General features: G+C 44.8%; 2 protein-coding genes, 2 long non-coding RNA genes and 3 other non-coding genes across 7 annotated transcripts; 1 reads left to right on the forward strand and 6 right to left on the reverse strand.

Annotated features, from left to right (window-relative positions):
• Window positions 1-552: 552 nt before the first annotated feature.
• On the reverse strand, window positions 553-4318 carry LOC133143950 (uncharacterized). The gene is made up of 3 exons (XR_009710519.1): window positions 4049-4318; window positions 3572-3704; window positions 553-3436 (listed from the first exon to the last, which is right to left on the reverse strand). It is a non-coding gene; the product is annotated as an uncharacterized LOC133143950 (long non-coding RNA).
• A 1005-nt stretch (window positions 4319-5323) lies between these two features.
• On the reverse strand, window positions 5324-8675 carry rpl7 (ribosomal protein L7). The gene is made up of 7 exons (XM_061265972.1): window positions 8599-8675; window positions 8074-8173; window positions 6657-6823; window positions 6287-6424; window positions 6041-6150; window positions 5582-5793; window positions 5324-5369 (listed from the first exon to the last, which is right to left on the reverse strand). The coding sequence occupies exons 1-6, from the start codon at window positions 8610-8612 to the stop codon at window positions 5585-5587; spliced, it is 738 nt and encodes a 245-aa protein (XP_061121956.1). The 5' UTR covers window positions 8613-8675; the 3' UTR covers window positions 5324-5369; window positions 5582-5584.
• Window positions 5442-5532, reverse strand: LOC133144054 (small nucleolar SNORD12/SNORD106). Its single transcript, XR_009710537.1, has one exon. It is a non-coding gene; the product is annotated as a small nucleolar SNORD12/SNORD106 (small nucleolar RNA).
• LOC133144056 (small nucleolar SNORD12/SNORD106) lies at window positions 5870-5960 on the reverse strand. Its single transcript, XR_009710539.1, has one exon. It is a non-coding gene; the product is annotated as a small nucleolar SNORD12/SNORD106 (small nucleolar RNA).
• LOC133144055 (small nucleolar SNORD12/SNORD106) lies at window positions 6493-6584 on the reverse strand. Its single transcript, XR_009710538.1, has one exon. It is a non-coding gene; the product is annotated as a small nucleolar SNORD12/SNORD106 (small nucleolar RNA).
• Window positions 8676-10018: 1343 nt separating the features above from the next.
• LOC133143771 (retinol dehydrogenase 10-A) lies at window positions 10019-19844 on the forward strand. The gene is made up of 6 exons (XM_061265925.1): window positions 10019-10616; window positions 11138-11376; window positions 17563-17661; window positions 18093-18242; window positions 18572-18699; window positions 18770-19844. The coding sequence occupies exons 1-6, from the start codon at window positions 10331-10333 to the stop codon at window positions 18891-18893; spliced, it is 1026 nt and encodes a 341-aa protein (XP_061121909.1). The 5' UTR covers window positions 10019-10330; the 3' UTR covers window positions 18894-19844.
• LOC133143775 (uncharacterized) lies at window positions 10483-12401 on the reverse strand. The gene is made up of 2 exons (XR_009710481.1): window positions 11750-12401; window positions 10483-11646 (listed from the first exon to the last, which is right to left on the reverse strand). It is a non-coding gene; the product is annotated as an uncharacterized LOC133143775 (long non-coding RNA).
• Window positions 19845-21029: the final 1185 nt, after the last annotated feature.

Genomic DNA, 21029 nt, shown 5'->3' on the forward strand with positions numbered 1-21029 from the left:
TGTCTCCCCTTTACTTCAACTTAAATCTTAGACAGACTTTATTGTCATTTTGTAAACACACGCTGTACACAAAAACGAAATTACGTTATTTCAGCTAAATAAAAAGTAATACTTCTATATAAATAAGATACTAATTTCAAACATGTCCCAACATAACACCTTTCTTCAAACATTTTGTTTCCAGAAAAAAAACCTTATAATCTGCAAGTTCAGAGTCGCTGCCTTTGTAAATAGTTCAACTTAAATCTAAATGTCTCCCCTTTACTTCAACTTAAATCTCCTTTCTTCAGACATTCTGTCTCCCAAAATAAAAAAAACCAAAAAAAACCACCTAAGCCCCCCACCCATTTCTCCCCCTTACAAATGCCGCCCTCTAGTGTTATCTTAGTGACACTGCACCTCTCCATCTCAATTTTTTTCCTGTCAATTTTTTTCCTGTGCGAATGTCGCCATCTAGTGTTATCTTAGTGACACTGCAGCACATCCCCCACAAATCTTGCTCCCCCTCCCCCCTAAAACACCTGCACAGCCCCTCCCCCCAAAACACCTGCACTTCATTTGCATAACAATAACATCAATGGATAAGTGCATTATTAATTTGTGTGTTGTGTTGTTGTGAAACGTGTAAAGGTAAAAGTGCACAGGGAAAACGTAAGAAAATAGGGAAGACAGAAGTCTTGTGGAAGGAGTGGGTGTTGTAGAGTCCTCCTCCGGATGAAGTGGCTCTTTTGGAGCAGTGGTTTCAAACTGTTTTGTATATTTTTGTGAAATCTCACGTACCTCCGTGTACCCTCATTTGACAACCACTGTTAAGTTAAAGTGCCTAACTAACTAACTAGCTAGTTAGCTAGACAGTTAAGTCCTCTTTGGCAGGAGTTGATGCGTAACTAGCATAAAGTTAAAGTTAAGTTAAAGTCCCAATGATCATCACACACACATCTGGGTGTGGTGAAATTTGTCCTCTGCATTTAACCCATCCCCATGTGATTTTAATCCATCCCCTGGGGGAGAGGGGAGCAGTGAGCAGCAGCGGTGCCACGCTCGGGAACCGTTTGGTGATCTAACCACCAATTCCAACCCTTAATGCTGAGTGCCAAGCAGGGAGGCAATGGGTCCCATTTTTATAGTCTTCGGTATGACCTGGCCGGGGTTTGAACCCACAACCTTCCAGTCTCAGGGCGGACACTCTAACCACTAGGCCACTGAACTGGTTCTAAGGGGTACAACTTTGCGTTGGCAGGGTTAGGTGACAGGACTGTTGTCTAGTTCCCAGGGAAGGAAGGGGTGTAGAGTCCCCTCTCCGAATGAAGCAGCTCTTTTTTTTAAAAGAGGACTTCGCATAGGAATGGATAAGAAACTTGTGTGGTTGAGTGTGCGACTTGTAGGATAAATTGACTAAATAGCAGTTCTGCCATTGATCCACGGCAATAACACAGGCTAGTAATTTGTTGAAAGGTCAATTTAAACCTGCATTGAGGATCCTCAAAGAAAGAAAAAATGTAAAAATTGTATAAACCTAAAATACCAAATTAAGATGGGAAATAAAATCCCTAGCTCTTGTAGGAGATGAGAAGTACATGGCGAGTAAATTTCTTAATTGTATGCAATACATGCCAAAGTGGAAGAAAAAGTATGGAGTAGAAGGAAAGTTGAAAGTTGAAGTGTGTTAGATAGTGGTTGATGTTTTGGAGGAGAGTGTCGATAGGAAAACGAAGGGACTGGAAAAGAAAAGAGAAGAGTGAGAATTGAATTGTGCTATACTGTGGTTGAAAGCTTCACAAGAGAGAAGAGAACAAATCCAAAGGACAAAAGATAGAAAGTTGAAAAGTGATGAGGCTGCAACTATGTTTGTCAGACCGGAAGACAATGAGGCCACAGGCAGGCGCACTGTCCCGGCCACGGCTCCAGCGGCAGCTGGAAGTGCAGCTCAAGCGGAGCAAGAGGGATCTTCCGCTCGTATGCAAAACTTGTATCCAAGTTTAGCAGACTTGCACCCTCCCCCATATAACAGAAAAAAAGTCAGGGTCACATTACTAGAAGTCCTGTACAAACAAGAGGTTTGACCACTGCTGCCAGATTTTCCCAAAATATGGACAATGTTAATGTGTGCCCAATGATACAGGTGGTAAACCCTATTGTAGGGGAAGGCCAACCTCCACATACGTATGTTTTCCGGCCATGGACTTTGGAAGAGGCAAGAAAAGCAGTTGAAGGGGTTACCCCTGTTGCTGAAGACCCAGATAAATGGGCGGAGGACATGGCTGGAATCATACATTCCTATAGACCAGGGGTCCCCAAACTTTTTCCTGTGAGGGCCACATAACTTTTCCCTTCTCTGATAGGGGGCCGGTGTCAGTTTGGAACAGAAAAAATGTGACGATCGTAGGGGAGCTTAAAAAATGTATTGTTTTCCAGAAAGCCACACCTAACCAAATAACGGTTATTTAATAACCCTTTCCAGGTTCTTTACAGAAAAAAAGTCAGGAAACAAATAATAACACTATTAATGAAATAAATAATAACTAAATAACCCTCTCTGAGTTCTTCACAGAAAAAACAGGAAATAAATAATAACTAAATAACTCTCTCTGGGTTCTTCATAGAAAAGAAAGTCATGGAACATTAACTTTCTGTTGTGCCATGCACAATCTTAACAGATAAAAGTTCAGCTCAGTTGTCACATGCTGACACATATGAGCAGTCTCTTAAAGTTCTTGTGTTCCTTCCTTATAATCCTTTTGTAGGTTCCAGTAGGCTTGTAGACACCGCTGTCTTTTTTGTTAAAGTTTGCTAGTGCGTCATAGTCTGTAGTAAAATTTGTTGTGGCAATTCTTAGGCGAGATCCAAGGTGTTGGTCTGTTTACCTCGATCTGTGACGGGTTAATGTTGACGTTCATGTGGCTGAACGTCACGTCGCGTACGTGGAGCCAAATTGGCCACTTTCTTTTAAACTGTGTCCACCTTGCTTTTCCTTGGGCGACTCATTTTAATGGAAGGATTCCAGGGGAAGGTTTGTGGGTGGCTTTAGTGCAAAACTGCATCTGAAAGCTCAGCGCGCGAATTACAAGAATGCTGTGGTCACAGCCCACGCTCTAAATTCGAGACTGATACAAATAGAGCGCGAGTGCGCCATGTCCGTACTACTGAGTATGTACACGCACTTGTGAGTGTGCACCGAGCTTTCTGACACGGCTTCCGGTAGTAAATGCGCAGGCGAGCGCTTCCCCATCTACTGGGGAAACGCAGTCATTGCAGGCAAAATGACAAAAAAAAAAGTTTAATAATACAATTTGTTCAGGGTTGGCGGGCCGGATTAAACGGTCCCATGGGCCGTATCCGGCCCGCAGGCCGTAGTTTGGTGACCCCTGCTCTAAGGACTATTGTAGGTGACAAAAGAGCAGCCGGGCTCCCGTTAAATTTGTATCGCTCAGATAATCTGCAGGGAACAAACAAAAGAGAAAGATCAAGAAGGGGTGCAAATAGTTAGTGTATACACCACTTTTTTACAGCTGCTCTTGTGCTTTACAATGCACTATAACTTATGTTGCCACAAAATTGCTTAAGAGCAAACCTCAAGGTTAAGGGCCTCCAAGCATGGCCAACTGGATGGGTCTTGGAGAGGCCAAAGGGCTGCTCATCCTGTTGGGGTTGTCCATGGTTGTCCCCTAATGGAGGGAGTAAACTAGTGTTCTCCAGCACGCCATCTAAAATAACGTTATTTGTTCAGATAGTGTCCCAATAGTCAAACAGACGTCACTGACGCGTGATTGCTATTCATTATCATGATACATTACCACCACCTAGAGGTGAAACTAACGAACTACACCAAGGCAACTTCTGGTCTGCAGTCAACTCAAAAACGCAAAGTTGATGATAAATGGTCATGTCGGAAAACCACGGATAAAGGGATGATGAATTTTAGATGCGAAATAAATGGCTTAGCCAAAATGGACATCTCTGAATTCCTACGTTATGAATGAACCACTAGTTAGCTGTCGTTTAGCACAGAAGCTACGTTCGCGTGTGTATGGCAACGTCGTTCACTCACTATTCAAAGGTTGAGCCGATGAAAACGTCCAAATCGGTCGTGTGAAAGGTAGTCGTCTCAAAGTGGCTGTCATCATCAACCTGTCGAGCGCCTGAATTGGGCCCATGATGGTCGCAATTTGAGCGTCCCGTTTCAAGAAAGGTTTCTGAAGACGGCAGCGACGCTTCCAGATGCAACGTCATGTTGCACACTCAAGAGTAGTTAACTGTACACTATCCCTTCATGTTGTTGGAAAGTAACTCAAAGGTGTATACTAGGGGTGTAAATCGCGGGTTTTGACACGATACGATATATCGATATAAAGAACTACAATACGATATTTGCCGATATCTTAAAGCCTGCTGCGATTCATTCACGATATAGTACTCTACGATCGATATATATATTTTTTTAAATAAAAAATATAGAACAATATCCTGATTCATAACAATTCATATGCAAAATCAACAAGGTACTGCAAACTCTTTATTTAGGAAATCACAAGAGTATTGTAGTATACAAAGTGCTTACTTTAACACTGAACTTTGATGTCGTGTTTTATCTTTAAATGTGCGGCGAGATTTGTGGTCCCAGAATATTTGATCACCGCATGGCAGGATTTACAAACTGCACGTGTCTTGTCCGTTGAGCCATCTTTTCTTTGGAATCCAAAGTGCTTCCAAACGAATGACTTGAAGCCTAAAGGGGAGCAAATTTCCTCGTCTTTTTGGACACTAATCATAGCACCAGCCCAGGAGCTGCATACTAGTTGTCGACTTCCCTTTCACGTGCCTGCTCTGCTCACAACACAACGCCGCGCACTGCTCCCGGAAAGAGGAAGCAGGCAACAATGAACTGGATTTAAAACTAAAGTCGCGTCTAATGTCGAAAGTCAAACACGGCGATATAAATCGATGTTTACGTTTAGCATCGATGCCAATAAATCGTAGAGCATTATATCAATTAATCGATGTGTATCGATGAATCGTTACACCCCTAGTGTATACTAAGTCGCCCTCACTACACCAAACGTAATACGCGCCGTTACCAAGGCAACATTGTTCTTAAACGACCCACCGCTTGCAGCCTCCAGTTCGATGTGACTATCTGCATCAACAAATGGAATACCAAGGGCTCGCGGACGATTTTATTCCACATGCAAATTTTTTTTTTTTTTTACAAAGCTCTCTAAAAGACTGACTGGCTATTTGAAGTATTCAAAAACATTTCTGTTGATGTGGTGGGGAATAAGGTTAATTGCCCGTAGTGCTAATTCAAAACACAGTGGGAACAAAGTAGTCAAACTTTTTTGTTTTTATTGAACTTTGAGTCTTGTACAAATCTGAAAAGAAAAACAAAAATGGTTCAGTTTAAGTGGCATATATGTGGAAGTGCTTTGGCGTCTTCACAGGTAAATGTGGTTTCAGACAAAGTTGGCTTATCTTTAGCTGTTTTTCACCATAGTCGATAAGACGGGAAAAGAATATTGCATCATTAACCACACCCAATGAGACAACTTGAAAGCGGGCACTAATCTTTTGCAACAAAACTTACGATTTAATTCATCCTCCTGATCATTCGGTTTATCTGGTCCTCCCTGTTGCCAGCGTCACCTCCCTCCACAAAGTGGGTGGTCTTTTTATTCATGCCACCACGAGGCGATGACAGCTTGAATGGCCACAGAAAGTTGTTGGCCGACTTAAAGTTCTTGCCAACGGTGTATATTTCGTGGATGAGGTCCTCCACGCAGATTATTCCATATTTGCCTGCAAGTGAACATTTAAGCATGTTAAATTGCGCAAACAGCAAAAAGGTGCCATTTGAACAGTGATAAACATTCTGAAGGTGGTTTCAGACACAACTGGCTAAGTTTGAATTTTCTTTCACCATTGTCGATAAGCCGAGGAAAGAAGGGGTGTGCATCATCAACCATGACCGTTTAATCCACACACAGATTGAACTGCATGTGGGAATCCATTCAAACTGAGGCATACGTCAAAATGTGTGCATTACCAAGATTCCCCTTGACCAAAGCGTTGTCCGTGAGGGCGATGCGCTGTTTCCTGATCTTTCCGAAGCCACGTTTATAGATGAGCTCACGCACAGATTTCAGGTTGGGGTATCTGTGATGTTTCAAAATGCCAAGTTATTCACTCCTCAACTATTTAAACTTAAGACAGATTTTTTTAAACTTTTAATATGAATGTGGTTTCAGACAAAACTGGCTTTCATTTCAGCAACCAGTGGAAATAAACTCACCCCCAAGCAATGTAAGGTTCTGCTATCCTGAGCATGTTGATGGAAGCCTTGTTAAGTTTAACAAACACGCCGTTGAAGATCTGACGAAGACGCAGCAACTGCAGAACTTTGCGGACCTTTGGGCTCACGCCATTGATGCTACAAAAAATTATCCATTCAGTCAGCAGATGTACTGGTACGGAATCATTTGAATAATTAAAACATTTTGTGTGGTTTCAGAACAAATTTGGCTTAATGTAAGGACTGTATCATCATAGTCGATAAGTCGGGGAAAGACCCAGACATCATTAACCACACTTGTCATGCTAACCTTAAGAGACGAGTAAAGTTGCAAAAATAAAACAATTCTTCTGCTCAGACCTTCACTCACCCTCGAATCCTGATGACAAATGCCAATTTGGGCTCAGCCGGCACATAATAGTTTCCAACTTTACGAGCAGTTCGTGAAAGGCGGATCTCACGCCTGTACATCTGCCTGTACTCCTTGTGGTACTGCTCGGCCCTCTTAAAGATGACCTTTCTTTCAGCTTTGCGGGCCTATGACAACAATCAGGTTTACTACATGCTAAGTGGCACAAACAGCAAAATAGGTGCAGTTTGAACAGTGATTAACATTCACTGGTGGTTTCAGACACAACTGGCTAGTTTGAATTGTCTGTAACCATTGTCGATATGACGAGGAAAGAAGGCGTGTATATCATCAACCGTGACCGTTTAATCCACACGCAGATCGAACTGCGTGTGAATAAATTCCGTGTCAGAATTATCTGGCGTGATCAGAGCCATTTACAGGGATGAGAACGGCAAATAAAAAAAAACACTGAAAAGTAGCCGGAGTCTGGGGCCCGCATGCCCCACGGGGGGGCGAAGGACCCTCACGCCTTGTGCCCCCCTTATTTGCTGCAGGGGTCAAGGGCCGCAGCCCCCTTCCCCTCAAGGGGCCACAGGCCCCCATTGGGGGCTGCAGGGGCCACAGGTCTCTATTGGAGGCCATGGGCAACGCCCCGGAGGGGACTCAAGGGGAAAAGCTCCATGGAAACTTCTGGATTTTGGCAGTATAGCAACCCCCAAAACCATTAATTTCATCACTCAATTTCAACGGTTTTGTTAGAAAATATTCCTGCTTGGTGGGCTACCAAGGTGAATATAATACAGTCAAGACTCAATTTACGACCACAAACCGTTCCAGAAGGCGGTTTGAGAAGCGAGTCGGTTTAATTCCGAATCTATTTTTCCCATTACAAATAATGGATTTTTTTTAATCCGTTCTAAGACTTTTTAAAGCTTTTTTTCATTTGAGCATTTGTGTCCGATCGCACAACTGCAGCGCACCACCGAACGCGCAACCGTAGTGTGTCGCCAACCGCCCCGCGCTGGTTGCATTATTGTGACAGAATAGTCGCTGAAATTTAGAAATTATTTTTAGACTCCTTCCCAAAATTCAAATGGACCTAAGTGCGCAGGGAGCTTAATTTTGGCCGACCGCGCAAACAGAGCGCGTCGCCGACCGCGCAACTGCACCGCGCCGATCGCATGATTGTGACACAGCCGTTGCTGAAATTTAGATAATATTTTTAAGTTCTGACGTACTTTCTTTGTGTTCCGAGTTGTAAGATAACGCTGCTCCCGAGCCATGCCCATCTGAAGCAGTTCCTGGTCCCGTACTGCTTGTCCCCCCCCCCCAATATAAAAACAATTTTCTCAACGGATCTACACGATTCACGAAAATTATACTCCCGACAGAAAAAACACGGAAATCCGCGGAAGATTCTCATCCCGGCATTTACCTTTTTCTCTGTAAGCATTCGCTTGATGCGAGCGGCCTTGCTGGCGGCATAAGCCTGTCGTCTCTTCAAAAGGCTCTCAGGGACAGACGGGACTTTTTTTCTATGATAAACAAAAAAAAAATTACAATTTACAATGAGATTGGATAAGGAAAATGGAGGTGCTCAGGAAAGATGGCCATGTTATCATTATGCATTATCTAAAAGCTTAAACAAGTACGACACGTTGACTAAAATTATTATTCACCGAGTAAAGTACGTACAACGTTTTCAACAGTTAGCCAATTTAATTGTTTCTCACTAACACTTCTGCAACATATCGTGTGCGACTTCAAAGAGAGCCATATTGTAGTCTGGCCACGGTGTATAAAACGTCTCGCAAAAGGCGATATAATGCATCAAACTTCCACGATACAAACATGGAAACGCTGTAAACAATATCGACAGTGCCGCTAAAGATTAAAACCCGGTACGATATGTATTTTAAGGCAAGATTCCTTAAGATTGGATTTTAAGAGTGACACTCACTCCTTATCCGCCATGGCGTCCACCGAGAAAGAGAAATCACCTGATGCGCATGTGCAGTTTGAGAATTTCAGGACCCAGAAAAATGTTCTCTCAGCTGCCTGAGTAATAATAAGGTAGTACCCAATGCCGTACGGTCAATCTAAAAATTTAGATTCTAAATTGAACATCCACGCATAATTTGGACTAAATCGTTTTTTTTTTGTTTAACTATGCGGTGGTTTCATGCGTTCCGCTTATTCAACTCATTCAATTAACAAATGCTGTAACACCAAGTAAACTATTATAATTATATTAATTTGTCATAGTAAATTGTTACGTTAACGTAACATACTTTTTTTTACATAACATATATATATATATATAATGTATATATATGTATATATATGTATGTTATGTAAAAAAAATATATATATATATATTCAAGAAAGAAAGAAAGAAAGAAAGAAAGAAAGAAAGAAAGAAAGAAAGAAAGAAAGAAAGAAAGAAAGAAAGAAAGAAAGAAAGAAAGAAAGAAAGAAAGAAAGAAAGAAAGAAAGAAAGAAAGAAAGAAAGAAACGCAAACTACATCTGGCAGCTTTACAATCGTTATCCGCAACATGGCGCTCTTGTATTATTTTACGGGCATATACTGAGTGGAGAGCGTTTGGAGGTGTTTTCAACAATTTTAAGATTATGCAAATCCCAAGCCCTGATCGTCCAATTCTAAGAGAATTGTTTTCACTTTATACATCTATAGCTCTGCCAACATGCTAGAGATATTTTGTTCAAGATGCTACTTAGCTTACACAAACCCGTGCTCTTTAAAGAGAATATATGCAGGGCGACCGACATTGGGCTACATGCCTTCACTTAGAGTATTTGGTTTTCAAGTAACTGTGTGAATAAAATTAGGGTTTGGAGTCCTGACACACCCACCACACCCATAGGGCCAAGCGTGCATGCTGCAATCCGTTGCACAATTTAAAAAGTAGAAAGAGGAGGGAGGACTTTGAACGTGCTCCAGGTGCGTCACTTATCTGGTAGTGCGGGCGCGTTTGTCTCGTCCCGGCCACACCCTGCAGCTCTCGTTAAATAATAATGACAGTGGTGGACGCAGACAGTTGGAATAATGTGGCGTTTCCTCTTATGAGGTGATCGATCCACTTTCACGCTGCGCGATACGCAATGAACCAATTAGCGGATGTCTGTCAACCACCACCGGGATTCGATAATAGTACAAAGAGAGAAATGTTTACAAAAAGTCTGAACTAGATTTTCTTGTCTGAGACTTATGATAACAGAATAACCATGGTAGGTAGATAAATAAACAGATATATAATGACAGCATTACTTATCAATATATATTTTTTTCCAAAAGTCACGTGATTACTGCTGAGTCAAAGATTCACTGTAACTGGCGCTCAAAGGCTGAGTCCGATTGGGTCTGGTGTTGATGGGAGGACCGAATAAATAGCGAGCCCTGATGCGCTTCGGGATGAGACGAAAGCGAGCAAGAAGCCTCTAAGTGTGCTGCTTGTGCGCTCAAAGTGAACACCCATTGTAACTTTAAATCCAACTTGTAGGCTTCTCTTCGCTTCTTTGGCACTTTACCCTGCTAATACTTCGCGTTTCCTATTATCGCCAAGGTCCGTGAAGTAGTCGCCGTCTTGTCGTCTCCGGTTTACATAAAGAGTGGTCAACCTCACGCTCGCTCCCTCGTTTATTTTTGTTTTGTTTACTTTAACTGTCCAACATGATGATGATCATCGCGGAGTTCTTCGTGGTCATCCTGAAGGTGCTCTGGGCTTTCGTAACGGCCGGGGCGAAGTGGGTGGTGCGGCCCAAGGAGAAGAGAGTGGCCGGACAGGTGTGCGTTATCACCGGGGCTGGAAGTGGCCTCGGGCGGCTCTTCGCCAAGGAGTTCGCCCGGCGGAGAGCCATCCTGGTGCTGTGGGACATTAACAGCCAAAGCAACGAAGAGACGGCAGAGATTGTGCGGCAGATTTACCACGAAGTAGACACGCCGACCTCCAAAGATGGTGGGTAGCGTGGCGTTATTTTAATGCCGGTATTTATTTGATACATAATGTATTTGATTTATTCTTAGCAGAAATGAGAAATGGTGTTAAGTCACGTGACCTTCGCATTCTCTTCTGCATTTGCGCTGGAAAACGTGTATTCCATGCATTGCACGCTGAAATGCGTTGTGTAATCTTAACTCGCCTGACATTCCACTACTTTGATGATATATTCTGTGAATTGCGTACGACGCCTACAACTGTATGTTGCGACGTGCAGATTCAAGTTGAAGGCCAAACAATTCTAATTGTACACCTCCACACTAGATGGCATGCCCACACTATAATTAATTCAAGTAAAACAATTGTCCAATAAATTGCTATATTTTGAGCCACAAAAATACTATACTATATCCCGCAATTAAAATAGTACATTTTGCATTTACTTGCTATATAATGTTCATGCACTGGAAATTTAAGAAACGCTAAAAGGACTAATTTACCAATCCTGCCACAAAAACGTATGTGCAACTTTTCTACAGCGACTACTTTAGGCGGTGTTGAAGAAGTGCCCCCATTCCAGCCCCAGGTGTACACATACGCGTGTGACGTGGGCAAGCGCGAGAGTGTGTACTCCACAGCTGAGAAGGTGCGTCGAGAGGTGGGCGAGGTGGACATACTCATCAACAACGCCGGTGTAGTGTCGGGCCACCACCTCCTGGAATGCCCCGATGAACTGATCGAGCGCACCATGGTGGTCAACTGCCACGCACACTTTTGGGTGAGGTGATACACGCACGCAAAAATAATTATTGTAGCCATAAACTAACATTCCCACAAGGGTTTCCATTTTGACATGCATGCCAACAATTAATCTCATCCCTCACGCGGGCCGGGCTAGAGAATTAAATTTGTGTTGGTACTCTTATGATAACAAGGAATGGTTGTTTCTGCATTTTTAGAATGCCACCAGAGGGAAATTAAATCACTAACTTGTTCTTGTCTCAGGCGGCGTCAGTCGGAGATTATGACTTGCTATTCATTGCATGTGCTGTAAAATTTATTTTGTAAAAATAATTAATTAAATTTTTCAACTGTCAATGCCAGCGACTCACAAAAAAATGCTCTCACAGTAGATGGCACTTAGGACGTACCTGCTTGGTCAGTCGCGTAGATCACAGGGCTCAAATGCACATTTTTCCAAAGGCCATTAAATCTGTGAGCAAAACATGTCAATAGGATTTCAAGTACAAATACACAAAAGTGCCTGCGTGTGTGTGCGCTCCTGATGAAAGAAGGTCTTAATGAATGGAGACAACCCGAGTCGAGGATGTGGTTCATTAAAAACACAAGTGGCTTTAATGAAGCTCAGACGACAGCAGCATCCCTTCCTACGTCAACACATTATGGCCACGTGCTGCATGCAAATGCTATCAAATCCAACTTCTATAAATGGAAATATCCTGACTAGAAACTCATTCAATGTGCTTTCAAATTTGGAGGCTTCAAGGTTGACATATGTTACCCTATTTGTGTCCAAACGCATGGTGAGGGGTCCCACAAAATCATGACAGCGGGTTTACAAGTTGGTCATCACCTAAAGGCACCCCTGGGTGAAAGAGTAGCTAAGCCAACCTGATTTAGGATGCAGGAAATTTCCTTTTACGAGCAAAGTCGTCAAGCCAAGATGCTGATATATATATATATATATATATAATTTTTTTTGGTCTCTCAGGGTAGACCCAATATTTGTTTCGATACTTGTCACACCACGTTGCAAAAAGGATGGGATGTGTAGGTAGAGGGGCGGGGGAGTCAGGGGGGGGGGGCAGCTCAGACTCTTGCCGAATCCGTCTGAGGATGCTTTCAATTAGAATAGAATATAGAATAGATCTTTATTTGTCATTGTCACACATACAACGAAATTTAAAAAGTGCCAACCGATCAGTGCAAGAGATAAAAAAGATAAAAAAAATACAAACTAAAAACCCACAGAAGAACATACACAGACAATCATTTACGTTTAGCGGCATTCAATGTGACTACCGCTGTAGGGTAAAAACTGTTGGCGAATCTGCTAGTCCTTGACCTAATTGATCTGTAGCGTCTGCCTGATGGCAACAGTGCGAAAAGGGAGTGGCCAGGGTGGGAAGTGTCCTTCAGAATGTTCTGTGTTTTTTTTGAGACAGCGGGTTCTGTGTAGGTCTTCCAGTGTGGGGAGAGGGAAGCCAATGATCTTCTGTGCCGTGTTGATGACCCCTTGGAGCTTTTTCCTCTGAGCAGCAGTGCAGCTGGAGTACCAGACACATACAGTACGTTAAAGTGCTTTCTATGGAGCAGCGATAGAAGGACACCAGCAGTCTTTGTGTAATGTTGTGCCTCCTCAGCACCCTTAGTCTCTGCTGGGCCTTTTTAAGCAGCTCAGAGGTGTTCACGCCCCAGGTGAAGTCCTCCTCGATGTGGACTCCCAGGTAGCGGAAGGAGGACACCCTCTCCACACAGACCCCGTTGATGACAACTGTTGGAATGTCCGTTTTATTTTTCCCCCTAAAATCAATGACCAGTTCTTGGGTTTTGGCCGTGTTTAGGAGCAGATTGTTCTCTCTGCACCACTCCGATAGCTGGACCACTTCGTCCCTGTAGGCAGACTCATCCCCCTTTGAGATGAGCCCCACCACGGTTGTGTCATCTGCAAATTTCACGATAATGTTGCTGCGGTGGGCGGGGGTGCATGTATGTTTGTAGAGCGTGTAAAGCAGTGGGCTCAGTACGCAGCCCTGTGCGGAGTCGTTACCAAGACTGAGAGGTGTGGATGTATGACAGCCCACTCTCACCCTCTGGCTGCGACCCGTCAGGAAGCTTTTAATCCACCTGCAAGTATTATGTGAAAGTCCCAGGCCCTCCAGTATGTCCACCAGTCTGTGGGGGAGGATGGTGTTAAAAGCAGAGCTAAAGTCCACGAAGAGCATCCGCACATAGCTCCCCAGCTGCTCCAGGTGGGACAGTGCAGCGTGGAGGGCTGTAGCTACCGTTCTCTGTGGATCTATTTGCCCTGTAGGCAAACTGGTGGGGACCAAAACCTCTGAACAGGAGTGCTGTGATGTGACCCCGTACCAGCTTTTCAAAGCACTTCATGACCACCGGGGTGAGTGCGACTGGCCGGTAGTCATTAAGGCTGGTGATGTGGCGTTTTCTTGGGCAGGGGGACTATAGTGGAGGATTTTAAACCGGATGAGACGGTGGACTCGGTAAGGCACTGGTTGAAAATCTTGGTGAAGACTCCAGCCAGCTGATCTGCGCAGTCCTTCAGGACACGCCCAATGACGCCGTCAGGACCCGCAGCCTTCCTCGAGTCCAGATAGCGATCGGTAATGTCAGCTGTGTTGGCCGTTATTATTTGAGACGGTTCACACTTTGGACTAAGTGGAAGCCCTCCTCGCCATCTCGAGATGGTTATTTTTCCTAACCGTACGCCCCAAGTGGGGTGGCGGGAAAAGAGCAGGACCAAGGAGGCAGCACCGGGCCACGGGGTGGGCGAGATGAGAGGCTAATGGTAAGCTGCTATTGACCCACTTTATCTGACAATTGGTTTCTTGTCTGCGGATCCGCTTGACAAGATGCCAGGCGACAGGAGCCAAGTTCTGCGCACCGCATTCCTGCTGTAGCCAGAGAATAGAGGCAGCCAGGCAGAAGGGTCCTATTTGACTGGTTTTATATATCGAGCAGGGGGGTGTCCTCAGGCACCTGTGTAAAACCAGACGTGGCTACTCTACTTGATACCTGCTCATGAATTTGCCGATGCCAAACTCATTCACTCAAAACATTGAAGTGGTGAATGGGAGTTGAAACTGTCAGCTAGTTAATCAAATTCCGCTATCTGCCGTCGGTCGAATCTCCTGCTTTGTGCCGTTGTCCCTGGAGAAGTCAGCTTAATAAAGAGACCATCTGGCCCGATATTTTGTTCATATTCGTATCGGCGAGGCGCTAATGCGGCCTGACATCCGAGGTGCAGGAAGCTTTTGTGCAGGACCCCCAGTGCTTCCCCTCGCCGCAATTAGATGGAGCGGCAGGGCAGGGGCCACTCTACGTAGGCCTGTGTCAGCGGGTAATTTAGCGGAACGCCGAGGCCCAATTACGGCCTGCTCTGATGTAAGACACGAGCCCCCCGGTCGCCTTCACACATTTTGTGTCCGATAGGTCAGCAGGGGTCACGGCCGCATGCCGGGAGCTGCCATGGAGAGACGGGACGGACGTTTTTAGACAGGGGATGAGCCTACCGCTACAGGATACGGCTTTTGCGATTTCATACTTCAATATCGGCGGGTCTAGAACGTATCCTTCCTAATTAGCGGGGGTTCGCTGAATTTTACAGAAAGTGTTCGCAGTGTTGGCTCGCGTGGGGGAATCTCCTGCCAGAGCGATCCATCCCCTGCTTTCTGAACGTTTACAGTGGGAGTGAAAAAGTTTGGCTCAAGTCGCATCAGGACATAGTATCTTAAGTTAATGCTTCATTTGCACGCAACATCCTCCCTCATCTGCCGCCATTCTGGCTCGCTCACATCGCCCCCACCCTCCCTCGGTGATTAACAGCTTTAAATTTATATCTTGGAAAAGTGCAGATGTCAGGAGGCCAATCCAAAGCCCTTTTACCTGGCCAGAGCGCCATCCCAAACGGTTAAGTCCTCCTTTTTTATTGCTTCCAAGTTTCATTACCTGGCAAAAAAATGAACCAAGACGCCCGCAGATGTTCTGACGCAGCTTTAACAAGGCCTTCCCTCCCCCTCGCAAGTGCGCTGCTATCTGGTACCACGCTCCTTCAGGTTCTGTTTACAGAGAAGGTGCATTTTTCCCCAAAGACTCCCCCTACCATAAAACTAACTTTTTATAAGAAGCCAGACTTACTGGAGATGTAGTACAGTCAAACCTCGGTTTTTCGACCACAATCCATTCCAGAGGATCGAATCGGTCGAATTCCGAATTTCTTTTTTCCATTACAAATAATGGAAACAATTTTAATCCGTTCCGAGACAAACCCCCCCCCCCGCATTTTTTTCATTTGCGCATTTTTGTCCGATCTTGCAACTGCACCGGGCTGGTCGCATTATTGTGATAGAGTCGCAGCGGAAATTTAGAAAATATTTTTAAAGTCCTGATGTACTTTCCAAAATTTGAGACGACCTAAGTGGGCAGGGAGCTAAATTTTGTCCGATCGCGCAACCGCAGCGCACCGCCGAACGCGCAACCGTAGCGTGTCGCCGACCGCGCAACTGCACCACGCTGGTCGCATTATTGTGACTGAGCCGTCGCTGAAATTTAGAAAATATTTTTCAAGTCCTGATGTTCTTTCCTAAATTTAAGTGGACCTCAGTGCGCAGGGAGCTTAAGTCCGATCGCGCAGCGCAGCGTGCCGGACGCTCACTGTCGCATTGCTTTAAGAGCGTCTTTGTGTTTTAGGATGGCTTTACTGCTCCCACTTGCTTTCTTTGGAGGCATGATTAGGGGCTAAAACAATTCTCAAAGTAACAAAAATACAATAACAACGGAGTCAGTCGGCATCCGGGGCGCGCGGTTGGGTTTTCTCGGGTCCTTCCGGCTCATCTCGCGAGGTTCGACCTCCAAATTTTGTTCGTCAACCTAACAAAAATATTTTTTTGCTCGAATTCCGATTTGTTTGAGAACCGGGACGTTCAAAAATCGAGGCTTGACTGTAGTATGCATTTTTGTGGAGTGGATTGATCCTCTGCATGCAAAACTGGCAAACTAAGATAAATCTATTTCCATTCCATCCATCCATTTTCTGAACCGCTTAGTCCCCACGGGGGTCGTGGGAGTGCTGGAGCCTATCCCAACCGTCATCGGGCAGTAGACGGGGGACACCCTGAACCGGTTGCCAGCCAATCGCAGGGCACACAGAGACAAACAACCATTTGCACTCGCACTCACACCTAGGGACAATTTGGAGTCTTCAATCGGCCTACCAAGCATGTTTTTGGGATGTGGGAAGAAACCGGAGTGCCCGGAGAAAAGCTACGCGGGCCCGGGGAGAACATGCAAACTCCACACAGGGAGGGCCGGAGGTGGAACCGAACCCGCACCCTCCTAACTGAGGCGGCTGTGCTACCCAGCGCGCCACCGAGGCGCCGAATATTTCTATTCTAATGATCAGATTTTTACTTTGCAGCAAACCTCAAGTAGAAAGGCTGTTGCTGGCTACAATGATGCAGCATGGCGCCCAACAAAAGGCCCTCTGATTGTTTTTCGGACACCCTGCCGGGAGAATGATTGGTCAATTACCATGATGTGTCACACCTGCAGGATGGAAGTTAGGGTTGATCCATAACTTAATCATTTGCTTGCCCTCATGTGCACACAGCAAAAGTGCATTGCAGTTTGCGTGCCTGCATTTCTTCTCATGACCACTGGTGGGGCGAGAACATGAATTAAAAAAAAAGCCTTGTGATCTTTTTTAGGGGGTGAAATTAGCATAAGCCGTACCAATAATGTATCCATATTTAAATTTTAAAAATAGATTGTTTCATTGAATGATGGGCTTTAGGTTGGGTCGGCTGACTTTAATCATGAATCGTGTTGAGTTTTGTGACCGCCGCTGTCGCCAGCTCTTTAGTGGCCGTCTCAACAATGCACATGAGATTTGTGTGGGAAAAAATTACACACAGCACAGTACATACTTGCTTGTCCAGTGAATACCTGAAGGGAGGGGCGCAGGAGGTGGGCTGGCATCTCCCATCTTTTTTTTTTCACACCTGCCAAAAATAAACTTTCACATTCCACTCTTCATTTCAATTCTTTTCTATGCCTCTTATGAATTCAGATGCCTCTTTGTGCGTAACCATGGAGAAGTGTGAAGAAAAAAAAAGGGCGATCAAAGGGCTTTGGCAAAAGTGAACCTACTTTACTTTCCGCTATCCTCTGTGCCCCCTCCCCCGCCACCTCTCCTCACCCGCAGACCACCAAGGCGTTTCTCCCCAAGATGCTGGAGCTGAACCACGGCCACATTGTGACGGTTGCCAGCTCCTTGGGTTTGTTCAGCACAGCTGGAGTGGAGGTCAGTATCACAACACAGCACATGCACATTCATGGTTCCCACCATCCTCAAAAAAACCAAAACAAAACGCAATGCTTTTAACGCTAAATCTAAGATGACGCTGACCCCCCCTAACCCTAAGCCTCCCCCCCCCCCCCCGCGTTAAATTAAGGGACACAAATGAGCATTAGGGAGCCTCTTATAGATTGCTTCTGGAGCGAGGGGGGATGACTCCAGAATGAGCTGACAGCTTCCGAAGCGACAGAGACATCTTCATCGCGACTCACTGTTCATGCCACTGCCAATTTCCATGGAAAAACTCCAGCCTTTTTATTCCATAGTGAAAACATCCAACCACATAAAAACATGACATTAAGAAAGAGAAATACAACTTGGAGGCTGCTGTGTGTGGGCTCAGTGCTAACCTGATAGATTTGTTTTTACCTCTCCAGGATTACTGTGCCAGTAAATTTGGCGCCATCGGCTTCCACGAGTCGCTGAGCCACGAACTGAAGGCCTCGGAGAAGGACGGTATCAACATGACGCTGGTGTGTCCTTACCTGGTGGACACGGGCATGTTCAAAGGCTGCAGAATAAGGCAAGTCTTTTTGTGTTTGCAAGGCATTTTTTTATTTTTGGTGCACCTGGCAAGAGTTTGCGCTCACTGATTTTCACCCAATAAAAATAGCTGACGAATAGCATTTGATCTTCAAAGTCTTGGTCAGAGTCGCCTCTTTTGTGCCTCGTTGTTGCCGACAGAGAGAGCGTGATACTTTCCCAGGGGAGCCTTGCCAGTTGATGCACCTGGCTCAATAAGCTCCCCCCCCCACACTCAGCAGGGAATCAACTTACTAATGAAATAAAGAGCATACTGTACATGTTAAGCAATCTAGGTTTGGGGGTTAACCTTTGACCTTCTCCACTCAGGAAGGAGATCGAACCCTTTCTGCCTCCCTTGAAGCCTGAATTCTGCGTCAAGCAGGCCATGCGCGCCATTCTCACCGACCAGCCCATGATCTGCACGCCTCGCATCGTCTACATGGTCAACTTCATGAAAAGGTGAGCCCAGCCCCGCCCCCTTCGTCACCGCAACAAAAGTCAGTGCTAACCGCCTGTGCCACCTGTGCAGCATCCTGCCCTTCGAGGCCATTGTGTGCATGTACCGCTTCCTGGGTGCCGACAAGTGCATGTACCCTTTCCTGGCGCAGCGGAAGGAGGCCATGAACAACAACGAGGCCAAGAACGGGATCTAGGGGGCGCCGTCCGCAACACGAACAAGTGGCGGGGCGCATAAGCCTACGAGCACGAAGAGATGACCACTGGGGGGGGGGGATTGCGGCAAAGCAGAAAGACTGAATCTAGACTGGTGCACTTGCATTGAGCAAATGCCAAGGTTTACCATATTGTTTCTCTGGGACAAAGAAAGCTGTGTACTACACAATGGATTTATTTGTTTTAGTGCGTGTTTTTTTTTTTAAATACATATATACTATATCTATATACTGTCACTAGTTTTGAAGCAGTATCCAATAATTAACTATTTAGTCACCAGCCTTATCTAGTGTCATTGTGGAAATATACAATATGTTACTGTACAGACAGTAAAACCAACAAACTTTTCTTTCTTCACTTTTCTTTTTGTAGACCTGCACTGTAATTGTTTTAAGCTTTCTCTACACTGCCAACTCGTGTTTAAAAGGAGACCCCCTTCTTCAATCAGTCCAATCAGCTCTCAAATGGAGAATGTATATGTTCATGGTGTAGTTGTATCTGTTACTTGGTGACCGCTGGTGGGAAATGTATTAAGATTTTTTTATTTTCTTTCTTCGCCCCTTTAAAAAGAAAAAAAGGAAATACTGTGTTGTCAAACTGTCCCGTTGAAAATGTGTTGTAAATGTCTGTAGTAGCCAAGTAACACAAATGAACATCTCCGTATACTGTGTGTCATGTATGGAGATTTGCAATATGGGGAAGACACTGTTTTAAGACATTCCCGTAGGTGTCATTCCTTCAGTCATGGCGACGAGCCTTGATTCTCTACCTCTTTGTTATTTTTGCCTTTTTTTTTTTTTAATTTTGTTTGACAATATGACCTATTTTTTTTGTTGTACGTTTCTGAAGACTGCTCCATAGCAAATCAAAGTGTAGTTCCGATGTTTAATGTCTCTACCTAACTTAAATTAATAAAGTGATTTAGATGATTACGACGTGGTGTTTCGGGTCTTCCTTCTACATTACAAATTGTAGGACAGGCTGGTGTGCTTCCTCCGAGCGGTGTGACTCACCTGTCGTCAAGAAAACTTCCATCTTCTTGGTTTCCCTTTGTTGAAGTGTTCTCTCCCCACCCGTGTTGGACATCGACTGAGTCAACCTTGGGTGTCGGCCTCGCGGGGCATGAGTTGGCTTTTGTGAGGAAACACAATAGGAAATGATCAGGTTGACAAAATCACTGGCTCAGATGAGCTAAACAAAATTAAATAAAGTATCTGTGTACGATGAAGAACCTCTCACCTTGAGCTCCGATCAACATCACTGGACGAGGAGGATGCTTGAAATGAATTCTAATGAGAGAGAACCACTGGAGAACTGTTCAATATATTTTGTACAGGGTAAACCCTTAGGGGCAGGATTGCTTTTTTCTGTGGGCATCTATTGGATTCCTCTCATTCTTACATCCTGACATACTTACATACTAATTAAGAGGACTTAGAAAGGCTCGATGACATAAGTTCAGTTTGGGGGGAAAAAATAAATAAATCGATGTTTCCAACATTTGGTATTGCTCTGCTGCCACATTGATTTTCTTTCTATTCTAAGCATGGAGGTTCACTCCCTATCCTGGCTCCTCTGAGCCAGGCGATTTATCTGGGACCTCAACATGGCCTAAAGCAGTTCTGCCAGTGGATGCTCAAGCTTCTGGAACAGAGATGTGCCACTAATGCGTGTGAACAGCCTTGGCGCTACTCAATGGCTAGCAGATGTAGCTGCCAGCTGAGTCCATTAGTTAGCGTGGCTGAATTAAGAACCATCCCCCCCCTCTTTGCTTCCCCATCCGGCCGAGAAGGAGCGGCAGAGGGCGGCGCAGGTGCCACGCCAGCAAACAGGTGACGGAAATGCACAGGTTATGCATATATGCCATCGGAGATCAATAGAAGGAAGAATGGATGGTTAGCAGCATAGAAAAAAATATATCATCCAATCAAGCAATCTTATATCCTTCATGTAATATAGTTGTTTAGAAAAATAATTCAGCTTTTGGTCAAAGGTGATGAGACAAACAATTTGGGAATTTACTGACATTTGGGGTGTCCCACGGCCCACGATCCGATTGGAATAAATCCGCCCCTGCACTGAGCACAACTAGTGAGCTTCCCCTGAATTCTTAATTT

The sequence above is a fragment of the Syngnathus typhle genome, linkage group LG19 (genome assembly GCF_033458585.1).
Source record: "Syngnathus typhle isolate RoL2023-S1 ecotype Sweden linkage group LG19, RoL_Styp_1.0, whole genome shotgun sequence".
NCBI lineage: Eukaryota > Metazoa > Chordata > Actinopteri > Syngnathiformes > Syngnathidae > Syngnathus > Syngnathus typhle.